The sequence below is a fragment of the Heteronotia binoei genome, chromosome 19 (genome assembly GCF_032191835.1).
Source record: "Heteronotia binoei isolate CCM8104 ecotype False Entrance Well chromosome 19, APGP_CSIRO_Hbin_v1, whole genome shotgun sequence".
In the NCBI taxonomy this organism is placed as follows: Eukaryota; Metazoa; Chordata; class Lepidosauria; order Squamata; family Gekkonidae; genus Heteronotia; species Heteronotia binoei.
Window position 1 is genome coordinate 24499487 of NC_083241.1, and position 26751 is coordinate 24526237.

The window sequence follows — 26751 nt, forward strand, 5'->3', positions numbered from 1 at the left end:
TTCAGACTCCAGTTAAAGACTCTGACGGCAACATCAACTTGGTCACCGTTTCCAAACTTTATCCAAAGAATCTCAATCACAAATCCATTTCTGCAATATAAAAATTAAAGAGCCAATATGCTATTGATAAATGAAGACCTAAAGGAATCATCATCATCATCATCTCACCATTCCTACAAGGATAGCACAGTTCCAAGCACCTCAGTAGGGAAAGTTCTCAAATTCCTCACTAGCATACACCCCATATAATGCTAATTGGTTACACCTGAACTAATCCTTAAAGAAATTTCCAAAATGTTTACAACATTCTGAACTGCCACAGCAAATACAAATACAACCGACAGATAACTTCTTTCAAATCTGGGTGCCTCCAGTCCACAGGTATCTGGAGGAGGCAACTGATATGCCCCCCACTCATTTCCTTCCACATTAGCAATATCTCCTTGGTGCCATCCTGCAGCAACCTGAAACTTGCTTTTTCTTTGCGTGTCAACAAGTTCACCATACAGTGGTACCAGTGTTCCCTCTAAACTGAGTTAGCATGAGCTAGCTCACAGAATTTTAGCCTCCAGCTCACACATTTTTGTCTTAGCTCCCAGAGCACACAAATTTATGCAGTAGCTCACAACTTTAATGCCAGTAGCTCACAAAGTAGAATTTCTGCTCACAAGACTCTTCAGTTTAGAGGGAACATTGACGGGTTCGCGAGCTCTTCTTTAATGAAATCATAGAGTTGGAAGAGACCTCCAGGGTCATCTAGTCCAACACCCTGCACAATGCAGGAAACTAAGAAATACCTCCCCCTAAATACCTTATTTCCTTCCACATCAGCAATATCTCCTGAGTTTAACCTTCTCCATTGGTGCCATCCTGCAGCAACCTGAAACTTGCTTTTTTTTGCGTGTCAACAAGTTCACCATACACTAGCACCAGTGTTCCCTCTAAGCTGAGTTAGCATGAGCTAGCTCACAGAATTTTAGCCTCCCCCTACATACCATGCCCTTAAAAAAATATCGCTTCAAATCTTTGCTTTCCCTTTCCCTTCTGCAAAACTCGAATTGCTGCTAAAGCTTGCGCGCGCAGTCCCGTCACGCGCCATTATGGGGCCGGTGCTCAGAAAGGCAAATGGGTTCACCTCTTGAGCCACCCGGACAGGACTGACGGTTGCTAGGAGACGGGCGGGAGGGCGGGCCGGAGGCTCAGGAGCGCTTTAAACCAACGCTGGACGGCCGGGCTTGTCTCCTGCCGGCTTCCGTCCCAGATGATTCCCTCCTCCGCCTCCCCGTTTGCCCCCTCCCTCCTCCGCCTCCATCTCTAGCCCGTCGCGAGTGGCGTAACCGGGGCTGGTTCGAGAGCCGTGTCAGCCGCCGCCGCCGCGCCGTGAACGGAAGCCGGCCTGCGAGAGGCAAGGAGCGATGGTGGGAGCTGCTTTTGCTCCCCTCCGCGTCTAATAGGAGCCGCCGCCGCCGGGCCCGCTTGGGCTGCTGGAGCCATGGACAAAGCCGTCGGTGGGCAGGTAAGGGAGGGGGGTCCTTTTCTTGTCGCTGAGCGTTGCTAGGCAACAGGGGCTGGGGGGCGCGCGAGGGGCTGCCCGAGGTGACGCCCCCCCCCCATTACAGCCCCAGTCCAGAGAGGCGGCCACGGCCAGAGCAGCCACGGAAGCTTCTCTCGACAGCAAAGGCCCGAGCTCCGGTGGGTGGAGCGGTCAAGGTTTCAGAGCAGAATTGGGAAAGAATCAGGTTCAAATCCTGACACTCTTATGAAGCTCGCTGGGTGACTCTGGAGCAGCGAGCCCCCCCCCCCCCGCCTTCTCCTACCTCGCAGGGTTGCTGGCAGGGATGTAGCCAGCAGAGGGGGCACAGGGCCTCTGGAATCTGCAGCACCCCCACCCAATTTTCCCCCAATCTTCGGTTTCACTGAAAGGGAACGATTAGAGAAGATTGGGTGGGGGTGATGCGGATTCTAGAGGGGGCACCAGCCCTATGCTTCCCCCCACCCTCTCCTGCTGGCTACAGCCCTGGTTGCTGGGAGGGTGAACTAGAGGAGAGGAGAATCCCCGTTTAGTCGTGAAGCTCACTCTGGGCCGGTCACTCCTTCTCAGCCTCGCCGGGTTGTTGTATTTAGTGTTAGACTGGGATCTTGGCGAGCTGGATTCAACCCCCGCCCTCCCAAACACACACACACACACTTTGCCTTGAGTTTGGGCCCAGCACACACACTGACTTCTTCCTTGTGAGTGTAAAAATGGAGGAGCAGCAGCCCTGAACTCCTTGGGAAAGGTAAACATTTGTTAGATGGATCAAACGGTACATTTAGCCCAAAAAGTGCCCCCTAATCTTGATATGACTAACTCTTTAGAGTAAGAAAGGGTTGCTGGAAGCTGCACATTTTAGTGTGGCACCTTGGACAGGTGTCTTGTGGAGGGAGGGTTTTGTGAGCTTGATGCCTCAAGCAAGCGCTTAGTCCTTGAATGTGCATGTTGAAATTGCCTTCCTCACTTTCCTAAAGTGCCCCAAGAACTCTTGCATGCCTCTTTTTGTTTTGTTTTTTGGACTGTGGGGAGTAAAATTGATGTGTGTGCTAGATGGGAGTGGAGGGCACAGCTCCTGCTTAAGCTGAGCATGGGATGTGATTAGTTTCTTTCCTGCTATGGTGGGGGAAGGGGGCTGTCAGTGAGGAAGAGAAGTTCAGGCTGAGGGAGAATTAGGTGCAGCTGCTAAGGCAAGGATTTAAAAGGATTAATAGCAGATCGGGATGGAGAAGTAGTTCTGTTTATAAACCCTTCTCCATGTATCAGGGGAGCTTTTATAAAGTTTTGTAAGTAGATAAGAACAGTCTGTTCCCCTGAGGCATCCAGCTAATGTGGTGGAGGGCAGTGGTTTCCAGCCTTTTTGGTATGGTGGCCCACAGGTTCAAATTTATTTAGTATGGTAATCCATCAAAGGTTGGCATCTGTCTGTCTGTCTGTTTTTCTTCCTTCCTTCGCAAATTATGACCTTGGCATCCATCTAGTTTTGTATTCCATTTCTTGCAGTAGCTAGGCAAATGTTTTGCAAAATCTACTAACATTGCACAAAGAACACAACTGTACCCACTATGAACCTGAAGAAAGTGGCATTCTGACATACATAGCCTTTGCATGTGGGGATTAAATTCCACGTTTTGACCAGCCTCTCCTCTCTGTTTTCCCCTCTAAACCCCCCCCCCCTCAGAGTCTAAGAAACATATTGTAGTAACCATCAGGATACACTTTACATAGAAGATACTTTCAGAACGTAGAACGGCTGGATTGAAGCCTGTTAGCACCTGAGAGACCCACAAGTTTTTTGTGGTGTAAAGTTTTTGAGAGTCAATGTTTATTATGCTTCAAAAATAGTTTTGGTCCCTGAGATGCTTACTAGACTTGAATCTAGCTATCAAAGATACTGTTTCTAGGCTCAGATCTTGATTTCCAAAATACAGAAGAGAGCAAGAGCAGGTGTGGCCATTTAGAAGGGCTGGCCTGTGATCCAATTTCAAAAGGTTTGTAACCCACTTTTGTTTCCCCACTGACAAGCTTGGGAACACTGGTGTAGGCATTAGTGTTGGATTAGGATGGTATGGGTTCAAATCTTCATTTTCTTTTGATGCTGATAGTGTGTCCTTGGGCCAGTCACTTGTTCTCCAGACTAATCAACCTCAGGTTCCTTGTGAGGATGAAGCTGAGAAGGGGAGAACCATCTCCACAGCCCTGAACTCCTTGGAAGAAAGGCAAGATTAAAAAAAACAGTTTAGTGAAACAGATGCATTCCTAACTTGGGAGTGCATCAGGGAGAAGGAAGCTAGCAAGGGGAGGCATGTGAGCAAATATACTTAATTTTCATCGAGTTGTAATCAGGGGTGTGAATAACGACGAGCAGCTAGGCTTTGGGATTATTATTCGTGTGATTGCTAGTAACATAATAGTACTTACACTATTTCATTTTCAGGATGTTTCTGTATGCCTTATTTCTGTAATCCTTACAACAGTCCTTCACAGCAGACCAGTATTGTTCCTGTATTCCATGGGGAAGGGGGTTGGCTGCAGCTGCAGCTTGTCTCAGAGCAATCTGATACAGCTGTGGCTGCATTGAGGCTTGAAATGGGGACTTCCTGGCTCACGTTATTGGCTACTAAACCTCAACTACATCAACTCTCAGAATTTATGAACCAGTGAGGAAGAAAAGGGGTGGCCATAGAGAAAGGCTTTAAATACCTGGGCTGTAGAGTGAAAAGCACTGGACCAGGAAATATACCAGGAGAATTTGGCTGTAAGCTCAGAGTGCAAGAAATAACGGAAGAAGGGGGAGGGGGGAAGGCATAACAAAACGTACAAGGTTAGGGATCTGCAGAAGGCATATTTGGCCTCCCTCCCTTGCCCTATAGAGTTTCCCCACTAATCTAGAAACCAGATTGATTAGTTAATGGGAATCACTGCTTAATTAGTTTATGGGAAGGCCACTTTAAGGCGGGTGCATGCCACGCCCTCTCCAAAGTCCACTAGCAACTCCTCCAGTTGCTAAGCCACTGAATGTGCCATGCCTCTGTCTTGTCTTTAGATTGGTTTGTGGTGGTTAGGTGATAACTCCGGCTACCAGTTTGCTAGGGGAAAAGGATGTCTTGCATGCAAATGGATCTGTCAAAGCCTCAAGTGTTTTGTTTCTTTAGTAATGGAAAGCATTAGGATTTTATAGCTTTGAGCAGCATGGGAAATGGAATTACTTAACCTTTCTCCTCTGACCTTCTCCCCCTCCCCATTCAGAATTTTCCCACCCTCCCCCATGTTTTTCTTCTGTGCCAGTTATACGTTTATGAAGATAAATACAAAGCTGGAATGCTGCAGGGGTGGGAAGCAACTTGGGAGTGTCTCTGAATGGGAAAATATCTAATAGGAAAGGGTAAGCTCTGCCCTCTTTCCCTTCTCCCCACTGCTCCCTTTTTCAAAAGGACAGCTTCCCAAGGTGGTTGTTCATTTTGAGACACTGGCACATACTGTCGGTATTCCATCGCATGCGTTTACGTGTTGTCTGTAGTTTGCTCTGAAGGCGAAGGCTATGATTAGTGCAACAACTGCCGCCTCCGGTGGGGCACAGATTTTATCCCTAGTTTACAAAAAATAACTGTACTTCTTCAGATTACAACTGAATCCAATCAGTGTATATTTCCTATCTTAAATAAAAGCTTTCCCCCCCTGCATTTCTGTAGTGTTCTTGAAAAAGGTTGGTTGTTCATAGGGGTTCATAGCACAGTAGCAGAATGGATGCAGAAGTTCTGTGGTTCCTTTCCCAGCATTTCTAGTTAGAAGTTTCTTGGGCAGGCCCATTGTCAGTGGACAAGTGTGGCTAAAGTGTGGACAGGGAAAAGGGCCTGCTGTCTGCTTTCTCCTCGCCTCACCCCCTACTATGAAGAGGTCCCCCTCCTGTTCCTGGTAGAGTAGGAGATGGATTGGACTGCCCCCAAGCCAGCTAAGTTTCCCATCTCTGGGCTGTTCCATCATATCATCATCAGCAGCTCCATCTGTCCCCCAGAACTTTCCCCCCTGCCCTCAGTGGCAGCTCCTCCAGCCTACAGTCCTGGAGGAGAAAGCATCAAGCTGACTCAGGCAGCTGAGAATGGTTTCCCTCTTGGGGCAGGAGGGGAAGGCACCTGCCATGACCACATAGCCCAGTTCTTTGCATGTTCAATCAGGGCGAAGGACTGTGTTCACATCAAGTGAGTATGTTTAAGCTTGCAGCCATAGCATGTGACCCACACTAAACTGGCAGTTTCCCTAATTCCCCCCCTTCCTGCCGCAGGACCTCCACCCCCATGTTGGTCCTTTATCCCTCTTAGACACAGAGTTTCATGGAGATCAGTGGGCCACAGTGGGAGGGAGTAAATTGCAGATGAGCTTCATTCTGCTGATGGAAAATTTACTCTCAATCCAACCTGTTGTCTTTTTCCCTTATGTGAGAGTTTGAGTAACACTGCAGTATTTTACTGTTTGCTGCCTTTGCTGCCGCTCATAATGGGAACCCCCAACGATTACAGCTTCATTTTCATATGGCACCTTTTGTCTACACACTCTGCAACTGGCCTTTGTTGGGAACTGGGTGGGGGGAGTAGAAAAGATGGACTGGAGAGAGCACCATTAAGATGATTGGTTACGTTAGATAGGCAAATCTGTTTGGGGATTTCTAGATTACTTTGCGTCCACTGCACATTACAGCCTACCCTCTCAATGGTTAACCAATGATGACCTTCTTGTGTTAGTGATTGACCTCTGTTCAAGTAACAAGCTCTGCTACTTGAGTCTCGGAGACTTGCTGCCAATTGGAGTAGGTAGTAGTGGGACAGACGATCAAATGCTCTTGTTTGATATAGTGTCATGTGTTTGTAAATGATTATTCCTGTGAGTGGCGTGATTAAGTGGGCTATATGTATAATGGTTTGCATTCTGTGATAACTGAATGTGCCAATGAATTATGTGCTGTTGGTTTTATTTGGTGCACTTGTTAAGTGACTGATTTCCATCTCTTTTTTTTTTCTAAAATAATTGAGGACAACCGGGAGAGAAAGTGTGCACATTCAGAGGGTTTTTAACAGGAATTTGGTTTTGTGTGATGCCTTTTGCCGTATGTTATTAAACAGTTTGCTGTTTATCACAAAATGTTGTAGACTGAACCTTTATTGTTACAGGTTTTGATTAGTCTTGAGCTAGCCTTGCGAAACAAGAAATCTTGAGGACTCAAATATCATCCTTATGTTGTTTGGTGTAGTGGTTAAGTGTGTGGACTTTTATCTGGGAGAACCGGGTTTGATTCCCCACTCCTCCACTTGCAGCTGCTGGAATGGCCTTGGGTCAGCCATAGCTCTGGCAGAGGTTGTTCTTGAAAGGGCAGCTGCTGTGAGAGCCCTCTCAGCCCCACCCACCTCACAGGGAGTCTGTTATGGGGAAAGAAGATAAAGGATATTGTAAGCCACTCTGATTCAGAGAGAAGGGCAGGGTATAAATTAATCTACTGTCTTCTTCTTGTGCTGTCTTGGCTTTTAGCGTATTGGCATCTATGTTTTAGTCCCTGGCCATGGGTAGGTATGGGAAGCCCAGAACAGACATATTTGAATTGTGTTAAGAGGGAAGCTTTCACATTTCTTGTGGTTCATATCTGCGTAGAATTCAGGAGTTTTGGGGGGAGGTGTCTTGGAGGGTTTTTTCATCTTTTTAATCTGCCTCTTACATCCCAGAAGGAGGAACTGTGCCTTAAACATGGTCGTCTGCAGTGGACTTGTAGCCTCTTAGAAGCTGTTTATTCACTGGCTGAAGAAAGATATGTTTCTCCCAGTGTTTCCAAACAGTGATAGGAGGGCTAAGTGAGAAGATAGCAGAGCGTGCCCCCCCACATTCCAGTGTTGCGTACAGGTACAGATTTATTCTATGGTCTTGGCACCCATGAGGTTTGTCACTATGAGACCACAAGATTCCTCTGATCTAGGGGTGAGGCTGGGAAAAGGTGAATCAGGTAAATCATGCTCTGTTGTCTTCTCTGTCAGACTTGCCCTTTAATTTTTCTCTCCGGTGGTGAAAGAGCCAAATTAGTACTATTGAGTTAAATGGCCTCTGTTCCCACGTAAGTGTGCAGAGAATTTCAGCCTCTGTCTGTCAGAGTATTAGGAAGGATTTCTTAGGCAGTTGTGTAGTATATAACGAGTTAGAGAAGTTAAAAGTATCCTCTGCTGAGCTGTTATGTATGTACCAAAGCATGATTTTTTTCGTAGAGCATCTTTATAGTTGACTGATTTATTTAATACGGTTATATCCTGCTTTTTCACATAAAGGATTTTATCCAATTGGCTTTTCTGCTGATGAAAAGGGGAGGTCCCATTTGATCACCCAAAACGTCCTGCTGTGGATCTGCATTGCCAAAGGTTGTGTGGGATAGGGATTGTAATAAGGATGGGAAATTGCCAAAGACTGAATGGAAAAGCTCTCAGTACCCTCCATGTGTCTTGAAGATATTGTACTTGAAAGTACAAGTCATTTGTGATATTTCTTAGGCTGCATTCAGTTTGCCCTGAATGTTGTCTTGTGAGAGCTGTTATGTGTGTGTGTGTGGGGGGGGGGAAGCTGCATCAAGCAGGAAGTGATAGGTGAATAACACTCGAGGAAGGAAACAAATTCCAGAGGACTAAGTAACCATGTTGACCTCTTAGTGCAGCAAAGCAAAAGCTGCCTTTAAAGCATTACAGGAACAAACTTTGGTGAAGGCCAGGGAAGCCAATGTCACAAGCAATCTGTTAGTCTTTAGGGTGCCAGGATACTTAAGAAGGCTTCTAATAAAGTGTTGCTTAATGGAACTAATATCAGGGAGGTAATATCACTGGGTCAAAATATTCTGGACTCTTTAATTAGGGAGGCTGTGTGCTGTGTTTAATTACATCTACCTGGAAACGGGTTTGTTCTTCTGAAATGAATTAGACTGGAGGTTAGTTTGAGCATTGACAGTCACTTGAAATAGCTTTTGTGTAATGGGTACTGTGTGTGGAGACTGTAACATGCAAAACTTGCAGGAGCTCTTTGGACTGAAGTGTTTATTGGAGAACAAGGAATCTTTCACTTTATGCAACCTTTTCCGAGCATTCGTTTCACATGGCAAAAGCTTTTGTATTCTGTTTAGTTCTGCTTAGTTCTAATTTACCAGGACTTTCTCAAATACCCGTCCTCAGACTTCATGCTCAGAAGCAACCTAAACTGTCCCTAAACCTTCCAAAACTACTGTGGAACAAGTGGTTTGCCTCTTGAGGTGATTAAGTACACATTTCTTCGATTCCTCTTCCCTTCAAGTACCTAACCCAGATAACATAGTGTGTGTCAGTCAGCCGTTGTCCTGTTAGCTATTGACAAAACTTTAAAAATCTAACTCAAAGGTGTGTTAACGCAGATAAAAAGCATGAAAACAAAACTGAGAAGTATCGAAAACTGCGAAGAAACACAGCAGTCATAACTCAGTAGGAGCCAGCAAACTGAGAAGAGAGTTCCAGCTGGTGATACAAGATAGCCAGGAAGGGAACCATCCTAAATTCCCTTGGTAGGTCAATCTAAAGCGTACTTACTCCCAAAGAAATATCAAGAATGGGTAGCTGTGTTTGTCTGTAACAGCAGAAAAGAGTCCAGTAGCACCTTAAAGACTAACAAAATTTGTGATAGGGTAGGAGCTTTTGTCGGATACTGGACTCCTGCTCTATTTGCTTCCAAAGAAATACATTGCATGAAGTTATGGTGCAAACTAGAGTAGGTTTGATGTCTGATAAACAATGGCCAACTTGTGTTTGCATTTATTTACAAGGGCAGCAAGTCTAAGTTATGACCAAACTGTTATTATTTCTTTCTAGTGGCTTACTTGAATTTTGTGTAAATCAGTGATATTCTTTTAACCTCAGCAGTTGAGTTTTATGTAGAGTAAAACTTATTTTAAAGATATTTTGCCACTCCTGGTAGGAAATCTTTACAAATGTATACACCATCACCCCCCTTGTTTTCACACTGTAGCTTGTAAATATCTCCAAAGATTAACTTTGACATGGTGGTTTACAATGTTCCCTCTAAACTGTGGAGTCTTGTGAGCAAAAATTCTGTTTTGTGAGCTGCTGGCATTAAAGTTGTGATCTACTGCATAAAATTAGTTTGCTCTGGGACCATTTTTCCTGAGCCAAGACAAAAATGAGTGAGCTGGGGGCTAAAAAACTGAGCTAGCTCACACTAACTCAGCTTAGAGGGAATACTGGTGGCTTATACTCAGACTGATCTAATAGGTCACATTATTCAATGTTGTTATATTTCAAATGATTAATATATTCCTTTGAAGGCATGTTTTCCTTTTTTTTTTTTTTACTCATTATCTCAGGAGTATAATTACATTATGGGTAACATGTGTTCTTTGGCAGGATAAGTACTGGTATTATGAAGTCAAGCAGGTATAAGTCAAGGTTGCGAAGGATGGACTATTTCAAAACTTTGGTCAGAATCCAGGTGAAATCTAAGTAAGTTTTAAGATTTCTCAGAATAGTCTCTGGCAGTGTTCCCTCTGAGCTGATTTAGTGTGACTAGCTCACAGTATTTTAGCCTCTGGCTCACACATTTTTGTCTGAGCTCAGGAAGGATGGCCTCAGAGCAAACTAATTTATGCAGTAGCCAAATCGCTCACTCACAACTTTAATGCCAATAGCTTCCGAAGCAGAATTTTTGCTCACAAGACTCTGTAGCTTAGAGGGAACATTGGTCTCTGGTATTTGTGAGTGAGGTGGAATTGTATGTTCTGTTTGGGGTTACTTATAGTTTCATCCGTTAGATGAAGCCAGTTCTTTTTTTTTATCAAACATTTTTATTGAACTTTCAAGATACACGTTAAAGAAAATGAAATGAAACATTCTCATTTTCTGTTACCAGTATAAAACATTTGCAAGTCAAACATATAAAATACATAATCAAATAAAATAATAATAAAAATATATTAAATAAATAAAATCATATAATCATAAGTAGGAGCAAAGGGATACAAAAAACATTAACACAAAAAGGATTCTTATAATTTTGGACAAAGTTTCTTTATGATGCTGGTATATTACTTTAATATAGTAAAGTATTTATCAAATATTTATGCTTCTCAACTAACCCATCAAATAAAACATCAGGCCAGTATAGGGGGCCAGTTCATAACAAAATATTGATATGATTTTATATGAAACAACCTGATTTAAACTTGTAGAGATTTTGTCCATGGTCATGTGATCCCAGACCTTTGCAAGCCAGGATTCTGTTGTTAGTGTTTTAGTCTCTTTCCAGTTTTGTGTTATTACCACTTTTGCAGCTGAAAGAAGTAAAAGTTATTAAAGATTTTGTTGAGAAAGAGGTAGTGTTGTGTTGCCAGTGATTCAGTACGATCAATTCTGGTTTTGCAGGGAGAAGATGAAGTCAGTTCTGACACACAAAAGCCTCTGCTGGAATAAACTGTGTTAGCTTTTAAGTTACCACTGGACCAATATTTAGTTCTGCTACTGCAGACTACGATGGATAGCCATTTGAAATTCCTTCTGCCCTTATGTCTATCTTTCGGATATTAACATCATAAGGGAAAATGAAATACATGAAACTGCTTTATACTGAGCCAGGCTTTTGATCTCTCAAGATCACTCTTGTCTATTCTGGGTGTCAGTGGTTCTTCAGAGTCTCAGGTGGAGCTGAAAATTCATATCCCTTGCTACCTGTTTTTTTTTTTTTTTTAATTGGAGATGCCAGGGATTGAACCTGGTAACTTGATGCAAAGCAGAGGCTGTGTCTTTCTGAGCTGTGGCCTCTCTCCTTCGATAGTACAGTGCTATAGTACCAGTGAATAGAAGGTTTACTTCCAGGTAATTGTACACAGGAGTGCCAATTTAGGCTGCAGTTGTGTAATCAGTTTTATGCTGAAGTTGGAGTTGGGAAATGTTTACTTTAGTGGATTTGTGGCGTGGAGAAAATGCTTATATATATATTTTTTGTGTATAGCAGTTAAATTTAAGATGTTCTTATTGTTCTAACACCCTTTTTAGGCCTACAGGGGTCCTGGATAGCAAAACAGCATCATCTGCATACAATAAAGTTGAAAAGGCAGTCTGCTAGGGGCAGGGGGATGAGTGTCTGCCAGTTCCAGATTGCCAATCAGATCATTAATATAGATGGTGAAAAGGGAAGGGGCTGAAACACAGCCTTGCTTAACTCCTTTGCCTGTTGGTATAGGATTACTGCATCTGACCCTAATTGTTCTTATTATAATTTGAATCTACCTTTATCTGTGATTCTCATAAACTTTTGTCCTAACTTTTTACCTGATAATGTGGCTTCTTGGAAATTCGTGCTTGGTTTAATTTCCCTTATCAGCCTGGCTTGGATAACCAAGGCTAACTAAGTCTTGTCAGATGTCAGAAGTAAAGCAGGGTCAGGCCTGGCTAGTATTTGGATGAGAGACTACCAGGGAATACCAGGGTCATGGGAGGTGGGTAGTGGCAAACCACCTCTGAACATCTTTTTGCCTTGTAAACTGTACAGGTTGCCTTAAGTCAGCTTTGATTTGATGGCAAAAAAATTGCATCAGTGTGGACATGTGAAATTGAATAACGAAATTGTTGCTTCAGAGTGGTGCTCATGAGAATAAGTTGTTAAATATTGAATACAGGATGAGTTTCTGAAATGAGGCTCTTTTCACTGGGACTCTTGAACAGATCGTACTGCTCTGTGCCTTGGTAACCTGTAGTTTGGATTACTATAACATGCTTTACATAGGGCTACCTTGAAGGCATCTTGGAAACTTTTGTTGGTAAAAATCCATCCACATCATCTGCTGACAGGAGGTAAGCTGTTGCTTACATTATGGCACCAATTCTGGAGCAGTGTACTTGGGTAAGTGTCTGTTTCCATGTTTAAGTCCAGGTGTCAGTGTTATCGTAATTCACGTTCTGGAGGGCTGCTTCTCCCTATGTTGTTGTTAACCATTCAATCGTGTCTGACTCTTGGCAATTCTGTGGGCCAGCTCTCCACGTTTTCCTATCTTGCACTGTTTCTTTGAGTTGTTCTGTGCTCAGGCCAGTGTTGACTTTTATGGTGTCTAGCCACCGTGTTCTTTGACAGCCAGGTTTCCTTTTACCGTTAAACAATCCAAGCATAACTGCTTTTTCTTGTGAGTTCTTCTGCATGACAGGGCTGAAATAAGTCACAGTTTTGTGATTTTTTTCCCCTTCCTATGGCATGACTGGTTTTATGCACTCCAATGCTCACTCGTTCGTCAACCTTGTTCAAGGAATGCAGGAGCCTTCTCCAGCACCACAACTCAGATTAGTTGATTTTCCTTCTGTCTTGCTTCTTCATGGTCCAACTTCTGCAGCCATAGGTTGCTATGGGGAACATCAAGTTAAGTTAACCTTTATTGCATAAATATATATATCAGAGCAAATTGTTTAAAAAATGATAAAATGGAACGATTGCATACATATACATGAGGAAGAACATAAACATAAACTGTTTCTATGAGATCCTCTGACATGCCTTTAAAACAGAATAAAGAAACTTAGCCACTTTCTCAATGACACTAGATGAAGTATTGTTCAAAAGACTATAGATCTTAAGTGCATCAGAACAATCAACCATGCTAACTAAAATAGGATGTAAATACTTGTGACGATCTGTATACAAACTACAATAAAGAATATGAGAAACTGACTCCTCACGTTTTTACTTACAGAGACAGTATCTGACTGAGTAGGCTGTCTTGTTAAATCTGCCATAAAGAATGGCAGAGGACATGGCGTTGCATCTGGCAAGGGAAAAAGCTCTACGCTGCTGTGGCACCTGCAAGACGGATAGATATGAGGCCATTTTCCCAGTACTAAGAGAGATCTCAAAACTCAGTGAGGAACAAGTTTTCTTAGCCAGACTGTATAGGTCTTGGTGCTCAGTATCTAGCAACCTGTTTTTAATTTGTTGGACTGCGATGGTGAAGGACAACATGGACAATAGTTCTAGGAATAAACCCATTGCTTTGATTTTTCTCTCAATATGTGCTGACCAATTTGACAAATTAAATTCAGAGAGCCATTTGAGAGATATCGCTCCCCGGTTCAGAGTTGTAGTGCAAGCGTAACCAGAATTTGAAGGTCATGAGCCCTATGGGGAACATAATAACATAGACTAATCTGCATTTGGTTGCTAGGCTGATGTCCTTGCTCTGCCATATTCGATTCATGCTTATCATTGCTGTGTGTTCCATCGTGATTCAACGCATTCGCCGTTTTGGTTGATCAGTAACCCTAAGAAAGTGGCTTCTTCCACATACTAAATTTCTTCATTAACAACTGTTAATATGATGTTCCAGTTCTTCTTGGTGGTCATGATTTTGGTTTTTTTGATGTTTAGGAAGAGACCAAACTCTTCAACTTTCTTCTTTGATTTTCTTGATCAGATATTTCAGACCTTCTTTCTGAGGGAAGGGTTGTGTCATTAGCATATTGAGGATTGTTGATATTCCTTCTTCCAATATTCTCCCTCATTTTTGACTCTTCCAGCTCTAATTTCATCATTTGTTTTGGCATACATGGTGAATAAGAATGGTGAAAGAATGCAGCCTTGCCATACTAATTTCTGTATTTTGAACCAATCAGTATCTCTCTATGGTGTTCCCACAGTGGCTTTCTGGTGTGGTTGTATCAACTTGTCCAGATGTGCTGGCATTCCCAGATCTTGTAGGACTCTCTACAGCTTGTCATGATGGACATAGTCGAAGGCTTTCTTGGAATTGATGAAGCATAAGTAGATAATCTTTTGATATTCATGAGATTTCTCCATGATCCAGTGCAGATTTGCTATATGGCCATGAGTGCCACACCCCCTTTGGAAGCCAGCTTGGACATCTGGTAATTCCCTTTCAGTGGTTGGTGCCAGGTGGTGTTGTATAATTTTAAGCAGAAGTTTGGCAATGTGTGGTGTAAGCCGAAATGCCCTCAAAACGAGGTTGGGGAATTAGTTAGGTGGGCACCTGGCTCACTAGGGATCTTTTACCAATGTATACAAGAATACACGTCCAGAAAAGTGATGCTTAAATAATGGGACTCTAATTTAGTAAAACCAATTATAATTTATTAAGAAAAATATAGTCTTCCATACAAGATAAAAATACACATCCAATCACACATACAGTCCTAGAAATATAGATAAGATCGATAGGGGAACATAAAGGGTAGACACACAGGGTAATATTACCTATCGTAGTCTTCAAGGAAGGCTCCAATGGCGACAGAAGAGGACGGGGGAAATGGACCCAAAACTGTGGCCAGAATTGGGGGTGGATCTAGACAGCGGAACTGGGGTACTGCTAGATGCACACATGAGTGGAGTTGGGTCAGAGATTAAATAGACTACCTTAGACCCTCAGGGGCTGGGAGGTAGGAGGGAGGAGAAAGGGGAGGCTCTGCAATGACCAGGAGGGCTGGACTATTGCAGAGCCAATAGCAAGTCCCTTGGGGACACCTAATTGGGTGCTTGCTCTTGACCAATGGACTTGCCTGGATCTTGGATACCTGAGAGAACTTTCAGATTGAAACAGGCCTTGGGGCAGGCTCCAAAGTGACAGTTGGGAAGAATAGAAGTGATTACTGGGTGGGGAACACTTAAGATTAGATGGACTTATCTGAAAAGGTGACAATAGAGAATCAAATATTGATCTAGGTATCACCCGGTTTAGACAAAAGACTTGGCTCAGGCAGGAGATGGTCTTCCTCTTTTCCTATCTTCTTCCTGGCACCAATCTTTGTCTAGAGTTCTGTTAGACAAAGGCTTGAGTGGTCTGGCAGGATCCATGCCTGGATAAGCTTGATTGCCTTATGCAAAAGCTGAAGCAGCTGTTGGATATGGAGTCAGGAAAGCAAGATGGATTCTGGTGGTGTTAGCCTTTGGTTCATGGAAACAGGCTGGAAACATGGTGGCCTGGCTTCTTCCACTGCAGCGGCCAAGACTGGGCACACAAGGAGCAGAGTTCTGGCTAACACCCATCCAGAGGTGTAGAATGCTGCTGCAAAGCTGAGGCTTATAGTATCCACATAAGCCTTAGAAACTGGGCGAAATCCACTTCTTAGAGCAGATGTGTGAGAGTCAGAACTCCAGGCACCCTGGCAACCATACTGGTGATCACGATGTCCATATGTATGAAAAGTAGAGGGCTTTCCTTACAGTGGGATGAGAGTGATTGTGCTTCTCCTTTTACATCTTCTCAAGTTCTTGGAGCAGCTACTCCTTTCACCATTTTATATTGGACAGTTTAAATCTTCATCTGCTTTGAGTGCTTTGAGAGCTGGTTTGGTGTAGTGGTTAAGTGCGCGGACTCTTATCTGGGAGAACCGGGTTTGATTCGCCACTCCTCCACTTGCAACTGCTGAGATGGCCTTGGGTCAGCCATAGCTTTCATAGAGGCTGTCCTTGAAAGGGCAGCTGCTGTAAAAGCACTCTCAGCTCCACCTACCTCACAGGGTGTTTGTTGTGGGGGTGGGGGGAAGGTAGAGGAGATTGTGACCGCTCTGAGATTCAGAGTATAGGGCAGGATATAAATCCAAAATCTTCTTCGTCTTCACTGTTTCAGTAGTAGCACCAGCTCTTTGGAATTAATGAGCAGGCAGCAGTCTGCCCTTGGGGCTGCCTTTCCGATAGAAATTGTTCTGTCATTTACCTAAATTTAAGTTTTTCAGACATCTTGGATGCCCTTTGGAATATTTGATAAATGATAAAGGGTAAAGTTCATGTGCAGTTTGTAGGGTGCGCTCCTGTGTCCCCAAGGTACCAAAAAACATTTTCACAGCCTAGCACAGGGGTGGCCAACGGTAGCTCTCCAGATGTTTTTTGCCTACAACTCCCCATCAGCCCCAGCCATTGGCCAAAAACATCTGGAGAGCTACCATTGGCCACCCCTGGCCTAGCATACAGTGAGACAGCACTCTCCGAAACATCACAGGGCCCACTACTGTTCTTTTTGCAACTATCTTAATACACATCCATTCATGAAGCATACTTTCTTTGGGATTCTCTGGCTATAAAAATAACTGTCATGTTTACAAACCTGTTCTTAAAACAGGCAAAGTTTTGCGTGCTTATTGAATAAATATTGTACAAATTGCTTAAAGATGAAAAAAAAATCACTATTATCAATGCTCCTTTTTGAGCTATCAGCCGTTGTAAAGCCCATCTTTTATTCTGTATTTGAAGCATAATATGTAGGCAACTGCCTTGTGTTAACTACACAAGGCGCCTTTGGTCACCGGCATTCTCTGTTAGAAGGACAGCATAGCTTCTGTTTTAACGGGTAATAATGAATGTCCATTACAAGTGTATGTGTGTGTGTGTTTTTGTATATTGTAGTCTGTAGATTAAACACAGTGCTGTAACTATAAGACCAAGTTTACCAGTCTGTTCCTGCTGGTGTCATCTTCTGTCTCTGCAGCTGCTGAAGAATACAGTAGCTTTTATGTAGAAAACAAAAGCACCTTCATGCATGATGTCTTGGAAGAATTGTAATTGTCTGAAGGAAATGTATATAATCAGCCATTGCATACATTCTGTTAAATTAAAGGAAAAGCTGCCTTAAATTATTTCCTTCATTGGTGGGGGGGAACTCCGCTAGTTTGAACATAAATGCTTAGGTATGATGTGTAGATGCTGTTTTTAATGTAGCACCACCTAAATATATATATGTATACACACACACACACACACACATAGTCCATTAAAGGAAGGGACAAGCTTCTTTTAACCTAAACTCCAGTAGAAGGGAAGACAGAGGGAGATATATTCTTGTTCCTTGCTTACAGAGGCTTCTGAATCAAAAGCTGGAGTTTATATTGAAAGCAAACTTGTGTGAGATCAACAGGTGTTTCCTCTTATGCTTGATAATTTTTTTTGACAGTTTTCATCTTGGGATAGTGACACGTTCACCATTTTAGGGCTCTTTCTCTTGGTTAAAGTGACTATTGTTTAGTCACTTTAAAATTGCCAAAACCTAGTACCAGCGGCCTGTTTTATTGCATCAGATTTTTAAACAATTTTTTGTTTCAGTAGAAATGTTATTTTTATCTACTGTGAGCAATGTTTATAAGTTGAATAAGGAAAAAAGTTTACGTATGGTAGCTGCAGTGTGCCAAGAAGTGTATTTAGAGTTTCTGAGTGAGTTTTCTTCCCTCTTCCAGTTAATGTTTTTAACACCAAATACATATGTGACAAAATATTTATGTCTTGCTTTTGGACAATTGACCTTGAGTGATGTGGTGGTGTTTCTTTGGAGTTTGCTTGACCATCCCTGGATAAAACGTATTTTCTGCCCTTCTGTTTAGGAAATGTTTCACAAGGATCATATTTACCCATACAGTCTTCTCTAATCATATGGGTGGTAGATATGCATGTTATTCAGAGATTGTGTTTGGCAAAGTGAGAGGTAACTGGTTTAGTAGAGTTGCCAGCTTCCTGGTGGGACCTGGAAATCTCCCACTTTTCCAACTGATCTCCAGCTGGCAGAGATCAGCTCCCCTGGAGAAAATGACTGCTTTGAAGGGGGTGGACTCTGTGGCATTGTACCATGCTGAGGCCCCTTTCCCTGCTCCACCCCCAAAGTCTCCTGGTATTTTCCAACAAAGACCTGGCAACCCTAACTGGTCTGAATTAGCAAAGCAGAGTTTGAGTATACCAACAAAGTTTGGTGAATGCAAAAGCTTATACTTAGAGTAAAACTATGTTGGTCTTAAAGGTGTGGCTGAACTCAGACTTTGTTCTGGTTTGGGAAGGGAGTATTTTTGTATGGCCCCATTTTCCCATTGTGGTATTGTGGAAGTATGTTAAACGCAACCTGGGAAAAAAATCCTTCTCCTCCTAAGAGGTATTATCATTTAAATTGGTTAATACAATTGACTTAAGTCAGTAATTAGTCCCTAGCTAATAACCTTCAACTTCTGTCACGTTTTCCACTTGTATGCTGCAAATGAAGGGACTTGTATTACAGGCATGGTCCTTTGCCATTGCTTTTGCAAGACGGTGGGTGTGGTCAGCATTTTAAGTGCTGCTACTCCACTTGCAAATAATTAAGGCCCTGGAAGCTTTCTGTGTTGGTCTCCTTGCCATGAAAATATTCATCTGCAGTTCAGGGTGGTGCTAAGCGCAGGATCAGGACAATCTCGCTCCGCTAGCCAAGGGTATCTTCACAGCAACAAAGCGTGCAGTATATACTGAACAGTTTGCTATTGTGGAGATATCCCTGTGCAATATATGTAGCCTATCGTAATGTGCAGCAGCAGATACTGTAATTTGTATGAGAAACTGGTGCTGTGTATTTAGAGTTCGGGAAAAATTGGTAATGTGAAATATTCCGGTATTTTGTGGGGAAGGAGCTTGAAGGCATCTATTAGAGTGTTACATACTTTATTGTGCGTTTTAGTAAAATTGTATATGGTATGCTATGTGATGAGCCTATAATTGTATAGTTTTGTAGTGTTTTTCTCTTAATGGAAATAAAGCTTTTAAAGGGCATGCAATATATGAAACTTGGCTTTGACATTTTTTATGGGGGAGGGTTATCTTCTGGTTGAGTCCTGTATAACAAATGCTGGTGCCTAGGACATGGCTAAAATTAAAGCAGATGATGTGTAATGGCCCTTGCTAACTTCAGGATCATAATCCTATTATGATAAAAAGGTCACAGAGAAGGAACTGAGCTGCAGAAACAAGGAAAACCTTTTGCAGTCTACACAGGCAGTGAGTTCCTCTAATCTTAGTATAAGCTGGTCATCAGGATAGTTATTTTGTGTGTGAATAATTTGGCTGATTAAATAAGTCAGTTTTATGAAAATCTTAAGAGATGCAGAAAAATGATGTGAGTGCAATTGATTTTTTTATTCTCCTTGCCATGTTTAATAAAGACTTGTTTTGTTCCCCTGCCCCCCCTCCTCCCTGGCATGCTGAAGAATGTGAAACTGTCTGCTGAGGTAGAACCATTCATTCCTCAGAAGAAGGGTCCTGATTCACTCATGATGCCGATGGTGCTGCCTAACGACGGTGGAAGTGTTAGTGGTGTGGAACCAACTCCTATTCCCAGCTACCTGATTACTTGCTATCCGTTCGTTCAAGAAAACCAGTCCAATAGGTAATGAATGTATTTCACAGGTGAAGGGTTCAAATGCTAACTGGGTCTATTACTTGGTAGATTTTTTTTGCTTGCTTTTGTCTCACACCTAGAGAGCCATACCATTTCTGTGTTCCCTGGAACACTTGGATGGGTTAGGACTTCAGCGCTTTCAGCTATAATCCTGCTCACACTTCCTTTTAGAATAAGCCTCAACGAGGCCTGTGTGACTTGCTCTTGAATAGGAATGCATGAGATGGGGCTGAACAGCAGTTAAATAATATAGCTGTTGAAGGAGTTTTCTTCCTGATTTTTTTCTTCTTCCTTTTGTTTTTCAGTGCTCTTCCTCTATTTCCCCCCCCCCCACCCCCACCCCCGTATTTTGTTTGAATGATACTTTTTTGGCATTGCTTCTGATTTCTGTAACCCTAGTTCTACTGCAGTGTTTGTTAGATAGGTTGCACTGTTGTGCTGTTTGATTACATCTTATAGCATGTAAACCCTTCTGAGTCACAGTGAGAAAGGTGAGATATAAATAAAGAAAATAATGAAATATAGGGGGGGCAGGTCCTCTTTCAGCTTGCATATTTGCCAGTGCTACTAAGACGGCTGCTCACGTTGGCCGCTTACAAAATGTGGTAGCAGTAAATGTTTGCCTTTCTGTTTTGTACAGCATGCACTCTAGTATGATGTTAACAGGCCAACAGGCAGAAAACTGCACTTCTTGTTTTGAGAATAGGGCAAAGGTGGGACTTGTTGGGCATCATTCATTCCACATCTTTTAATCTTCACATTTGTTTTGCCCTTTTACCTATAAAACTTGTTTTTTGGGGGGGGAGCGACTTAGACTGTCTGCTTCCATAACCTTTACTGACAGACAAAAGAAAGTGCCACTTTACTTAGCAAGTCATTAAAATGTGGAATTTGCTACCAGAGGAGGTTGTGATGGCTGCAGATGTAAATGAATTTAAAAGATTAGACAGAATTATGGATAAATCTATGAGTGGCTACAAGGCATGGTGACTGAAGAGAGCCACCATATCTAGAACCAGTTAACCTCTGTATACCAGTGCCAAAGGACTTCAGAGACCTGGGCCTCTGTGCCGTATTGTTGACCCTCTAGGACCCCTAGAGAGGATGCTGGACTAGATGGACCGCTTGTCTGATCCAGCACATATTCTTATGTGCTCTGGTTCTAATTTTACAAGATATGAATGTTTCTAGCATCCATGTTGCATATGTATCTGTAGGATAACATTTCTGCTCCTCTCCTGTTTGGCTTTTCCAGGCAACTTCCGCTGTACAATAATGACATCAGGTGGCAGCAACCTAACCAGAACCCCACTGGGCCATACCTTGCATATCCCATTATATCAGCTCAGCCACCTGTGTCAGCAGAGTACACCTATTACCAATTGATGCCGGCACCGTGCGCTCAAGTCATGGGCTTCTATCACCCGTTCCCGGCGCCTTACTCTACTCCCTTCCAGGCAGCAAGCGCTGTGAGTGCAGTTGCAACGGAATGTGCAGATCGTCCAGCCCAGCCAAGTCAGGTCTTTCCGTTGTGTAGGCAGAGGAGCAGAAGTGCCACCAGAGGACCAGTCATACAGAAAGTAAGCTTCTTCGACAGTAGGGAATACAAATTAAATGGATGCATAGTGGCTTACCAATTATCAGTGGATTTTGAAATAAGTAATTAAAGGTGTACCTTCTGTGCAACCTACAATAACCTCTCATTGCATTCTGTGTCTGCAATCTTTGTCCCCTATTGAGTGCCCTCAGATCCTGTTGATTTCCATGGGATTTCTCCACATGCAACTGCTGGAGGCTGGGTTGATAGCCACAGTGCGTTGGTACTTGTGCTGCCTGGAACGATGCTGCAATTGTGTGTTGCAGAAAGCATTTTGCAATCTGTCACTCTTAGCTTCCAAAGTGGTGTTTCAGGGTGTTATGTGTATGATTTATGTATTCACCTGGATGTGTTATGAAAACCTTTAACCTACATTTATACAAACATAAATAGGTGACAGAATACTAAATCGCACTCCTAACTAAACTAAAAGGAACCCCAAACGATACACATTTTGGATTGTAAAGTATTAAAGACAATTGCGGAACTGAAAATGCACTTTAAGCTCCATGAGGTAGACAAACAATACTTTTCAATAATTTTTGTTTACATAGTTGTTCTCCTCCCCCCCCCCCCCAAAAAGTAAATTTAGTGGCGTTTTTTGTATTTGGCCTCAGTGCTTCCTAACCCTTCTTATGATACACTGAAGCAGTTAACATCATCCTCTCCACCATATTATTCCTGGTTAGATGGAAGCTTGAATGGCTTTCCAGTTCCAGATCGTCAGCAAGTTTCCATTTATTTTATTTGGTTGAAAATGGAGCGGTGTTAGTTGAATTTCCTTAAATGTTCCCTGATACTCCGGTGGAAATGTTAGTTGGATATTCTGGGCTTCATGTTACAAATGGTGTTCCCATACTTCAACGCTACCTTCTACTGTTGCTGTTGTTTAATATGATGATATTGATGACAGCTATCAGTATTAACCATCTAGACTTAGCATTGTGGTAGCCTATGCAGGTTATTTTCCACAATCCATATTTACTGGATATTTGCGCCTGAAGGGGGTGCCCTGTTACTTTTTGCAGCACTCCATAAAATTAAGTCTTGCCTAAACAGAGTCTTCAGCTTGCATGCTAATCCTTATTCCTTGGATAATTTTCTTAAAACCAGCAGCAGCCTTTGCAGATGCACATAAAAAACAAAAGGCCTCCAGTGAAAAGCGTTGCTACTCAGAAAGAGACCAGTGCATCAGGCCCTGAGAGCAGACCGAAAATCGTGTTGCTTGTGGATGCTTGTCAACAAACAGGTATGTCAATATTGGGGTGATCCAAGCATGATTGTAGAGGAGGGGAGGGCCAGGCCTGCTGATGGTGCTTTGCCCAATCAGTGAAACCTCCCTGTGCATAGAACATTCCTCTTTATTCACCTGAGGGTGAGTTTTAAAACTTGGTTGGTTCAGAGAGCACAGTGGAATATTAGGTGAACATTGTTGTCAACTGGAGCAGGGTTTTCACTGATGTCTCAGATTTTGTACAGATTTTGTAGAGAGCCGGTTTGGTGTAGTGGTTAAGTGCGTGGACTCTTCTCTGGGAGAACCAGGTTTGATTCCTCACTCCTCCACTTGCACCTGCTGGAATGGCCTTGGGTTAGCCATAGCTCTGGCAGAGGTTGCCCTTGAAAGGGCAGCTGCTGTGAGAGCTCTCTCAGCCCCACCCACCTCACAGGGTGTCTGTTGTGGGGAGAGAAGATAAAGGAGATTATAAGCCGCTCTTTGTCTCTGATTCAGAGAGAAGGGTGGGGATATATCTGCAATTCTTCTTTTTCGCTGGCCCCTAGGCAGCTTTCTGGTGGATTTTCTTGTTTGTCACCAGTCCCCAGTGGTTGGGACGTGGGCTGTGTGCTTGTTCATGTATGTGTGCCCCAACCAGTAGAAACACTAGTTTGCTTGTTTTTCCTGGGGAGCCTTCCTTCTGCATCTCAGAAACATGGTGATGCTGGCATTCCTTACTGTCAAGCTGGAGGCAAGTTCATATGCTGACCATATTTTGGCACTTACAGAGGGCATGAGCTCCTGAAGTCATCAGTTTCATGACCACAGTGCATCCGGCACTGTGCCACATAGTTGCATATATTAGATTATTCAGCAGCCGAGAGAGAAGGCACAGTTTGTCCAAGGGCATTGGTCCTCATTCTAAAACATTTTGAGGGTGTGTCCCAATTATGAGTTTTGCTCACCTTTCAAAATTCAAAATGTGTTTTATTCAAGTCATCCTCCTAGTTCCTGATAATATGACGTTTGGCATGTTGTGGTAAAGTTGCAGTACTGCAGTCTGAGCTCTTTGCTCACGACCTGAGTTCAATCCCGGCGGAAGCTGGGTTCAGGTAGCCAGCTCAAGGTTGACTCAGCCTTCCATCCTTCCGACGTCGGTAAAATGAGTACCCAGCCTGCTGGAGGGAAAGTGTAGATGACTGGGGAAGGCAATGGCATACCACCCCATAAAAAGTCTGCTGTGAAAATGTTGTGCTGCGACATCACCCCAGATTCGGAAATGACTGGTGCTTGCACAGGGGACTACCTTTACCTTTTTATATTGTGTAGGGGTTTCTTTTAAGATCATATTCCATCCCAAAGCTTGCGGGGGAGGGAAGAGATTAATTTTGCAGGTGGAATTCCAGGCTGTGCACAGAGGAACGTGCATGTGTTCCTGTCGGCGCTACCGCGGTATGCTGTGAGAGCTAGCATGGCATAGTGATGGGAGAGTGTGGGAGTGGAATCTGCAATCTGGGACTAGGATTTGGGAGAATCAATTTCAAATCCCCACCCACTTACTGAGTGACTTTGGGCTAGTCACAGAGTCTGAGCCTAACCTACCTCCCAGGGTTGATGTAAGGATAAATGGAGGAGGGGAGAGCAATGTAAGCTGCTTTGATTCACTGTTGAAGAGAAAGGGGAGGTATACATGAAGTGAATAAATCAATACTCTTACAGTGATACCCTATGTGCAGCTCTGAACTCTGCAACCCCATATATCTGTGGCAGCAACTTAGAATCATGTTGAAAAGACCTTGGCTCCTATGCCTATATGATACATGTGGTTAGAAAAGGTGTAATTGTCAAACTGAGTGGTGAAACTCATGTGCCAGTTGTGTTACAGTTGGGCTGCCAGGATTAATTCAACATTATGCGGCTTCTCAAGGAAGCTGCTTATTACTCCATTTAACTTCATTCTGTTTAGGCGTAACCTACTGTCATGTATAGATTACTGCTGTTTATAATGTTCATAAAACGTCTACAGTATCACTTGGTGTACAGAACTGCGAGGTCCTTGGCCAGAGGTCTTGCTATCTTGTATAAACAAAGGTGAGGCGAGAGAGCATGATAAAGCTGAAGCAAGAATAGCATGGGGGTGGCCAGGTAAGAGTTGATAATGAATTACTTAAGGTTCTTTACAGTTTCTTGGCCTGAAATAGATCCTCCCCACTCTCCATTTGTCAAACTTTGTTTACTCGCCATAAAAACACGTCAACTGACCTTCTCTTAGCCTTGATCTTCATTGGTGTCACTCTGCATTTCCTTAAACTTTAATAAGCTGCCTAGGGGCCAGCGAGAAAGAAGAATAATTGCAGATTTATACCCCACCTCTCTGAATTAGAGTCAAAAAGTGGCTTACAAGCTCCTATATCTTCTCCCCCCACAACAGACACCCTGTGAGGTGGGTGGGGCTGAGAGGGCTCTCACAGCAGCTGCTCTTTTAAGGACAACCTCTGCCAAACTGACAAATACCAAACTGGCTCTCTACAAAATCTGTACAAAATCTGTGTGAAGCTCTTTGAACTGTGTAAAAGATACTTATTCCAAACATAAGGAGAAGTGCTGTAAAACTCAGTGTCAGCATTCTGTGATGCCCTTGAAAGTTGAAGAGCACTTAATATTTTGATCTGTAGCCTTTTCTAGTAAGGAGTATTTAACTATCATTGGGCAGATTCAAAAATGAAACAATAGACTGTGTTCCCCAATTTTTTTTTTGTTCTTGGATGTGTAGAAAATTCCCATTATGAAAGAAGACTTAGAACTTGCATCAAGTTTGCTTATAATGGTAAAAATCTACATGGAGCGTTGCTTTAGTTTCACCAATCTTTTTTGTGTGTGTGTAGCTTAAAAAACCCTGCTTAGTCACTGTACCAAATCAGTTCTGGTATGTTTACTTAAGTTGCCTGTATATCAGTTCAAGAGCTCTTACGCTCTTGATAGTTTTAGTTCTGTTGCCTTGCAGACTTCCCCTCAGAAATAGCCAACAAGTCCCTCTCGGAGAGCATGACCACAATGCACTGGAAACCAAAAGGCAGGCGGCGGCGGACCTCCCACCCAGCGGAATCCTCTAGTGAGCAAGGGGCTAGCGAGGCAGACATCGATAGCGATAGTGGTTACTGCAGCCCTAAGCACAGCAACCAGGCTGCAGCCATGAGCTTGAGAAGCGCCGACTGCGTTGCACCAAATGTAGGTAACCCGTCTCATCCCCCCTGCCCAAAAGTTAAGGTAACACAACATTAGCAAAACATAAGAAACAAGCTCTATAATTGATCTTCTTTGTAATTTTTTGTCGTTTCAGATCGGGGAGCCATCAGTACATTCAGGTACAGTTTCTAATATTACTGGATCAAGAAAATCTGACTGAGCTTCAGCTGTTTTTGTGTGCATTCCCCCTAAACAAACAAAAATTGATAGAACAGGTTATGAGAGCTCATCTGGCTTGTATGAGTGATGCAAATCTGTGTTGCCCCAACTGTCTACAAATGCATCCATATTTGCATACTCTTAATTCGCTGCCTGGCAATTATGTTGCGGCTCATTTGAGCAAATTTAATTTCTTGTTGGTTTTCTATCTTCCGTAGAGGCTGTTCCTGTTCCATTGTGTTTTTACAGTTTCTATGTAGTTAAAGCATTTATTAGCTGCTGCCTCTCCATTTTAAAAATGCCTGAGGTGGGTTGCAATATTAGAACAACTGACATCATCGATAGTAAATCACAGCATCAACATAATCACAGCCTAAGATGACATTGAAATAGGAACCTGGCAGTAGAAGTATTCCTAGTAATAAACATCAACAGTCATAAACACTATAAATTAAATTTTAAAAAATGAAGTGCAGTTGGAGCAATTTAAGCACTAAGCATTAACGTGACCATAAATGTTTTTTAAAAAACATGCACGCACACATTTGTCAGTGAGATCTTATCAGCCCCTGATTAAACAGGGAAACTCTGAGCAAAAAGCTGGTGAGGAGGCCATCAAAACAGCATAAATTTAAGAGTGATCCTAAGTAAACAAATGACTTTGAATGACTGCTGAAACATCACTGGTGCCAAATGAATAGCTGAAAGGTCAGTTTCATATCTGAGGTGCCCTAAAGGGAACAGGTCCTGTCTTCAGGGTCCACTCAGTTTAACTCAGAAATTTGGGGATGTACATAAGAGGGTCTCTGGTGAAGGTCATAACAGACAAG

General features: G+C 42.9%; 1 protein-coding gene across 2 annotated transcripts in view; it reads left to right on the forward strand.

Moving 5' to 3' along the window:
* The first annotated feature begins 1237 nt into the window (after window positions 1-1237).
* Window positions 1238-26751, forward strand: part of SECISBP2L (SECIS binding protein 2 like) — a 55924-nt gene continuing 30410 nt past the window's right edge. Inside the window, exons 1-6 of one of the 2 annotated variants that reach the window (XM_060259847.1) lie at window positions 1238-1516; window positions 19516-19694; window positions 20962-21286; window positions 22417-22552; window positions 25521-25744; window positions 25857-25881. In XM_060259847.1, coding sequence (XP_060115830.1) covers window positions 1493-1516; window positions 19516-19694; window positions 20962-21286; window positions 22417-22552; window positions 25521-25744; window positions 25857-25881 — 913 coding nt within the window. In that variant the 5' untranslated portion in view covers window positions 1238-1492. The remainder of the gene's footprint in view (window positions 1517-19515; window positions 19695-20961; window positions 21287-22416; window positions 22553-25520; window positions 25745-25856; window positions 25882-26751) is intronic. The other variant, XM_060259848.1, reaches the window with a different exon arrangement.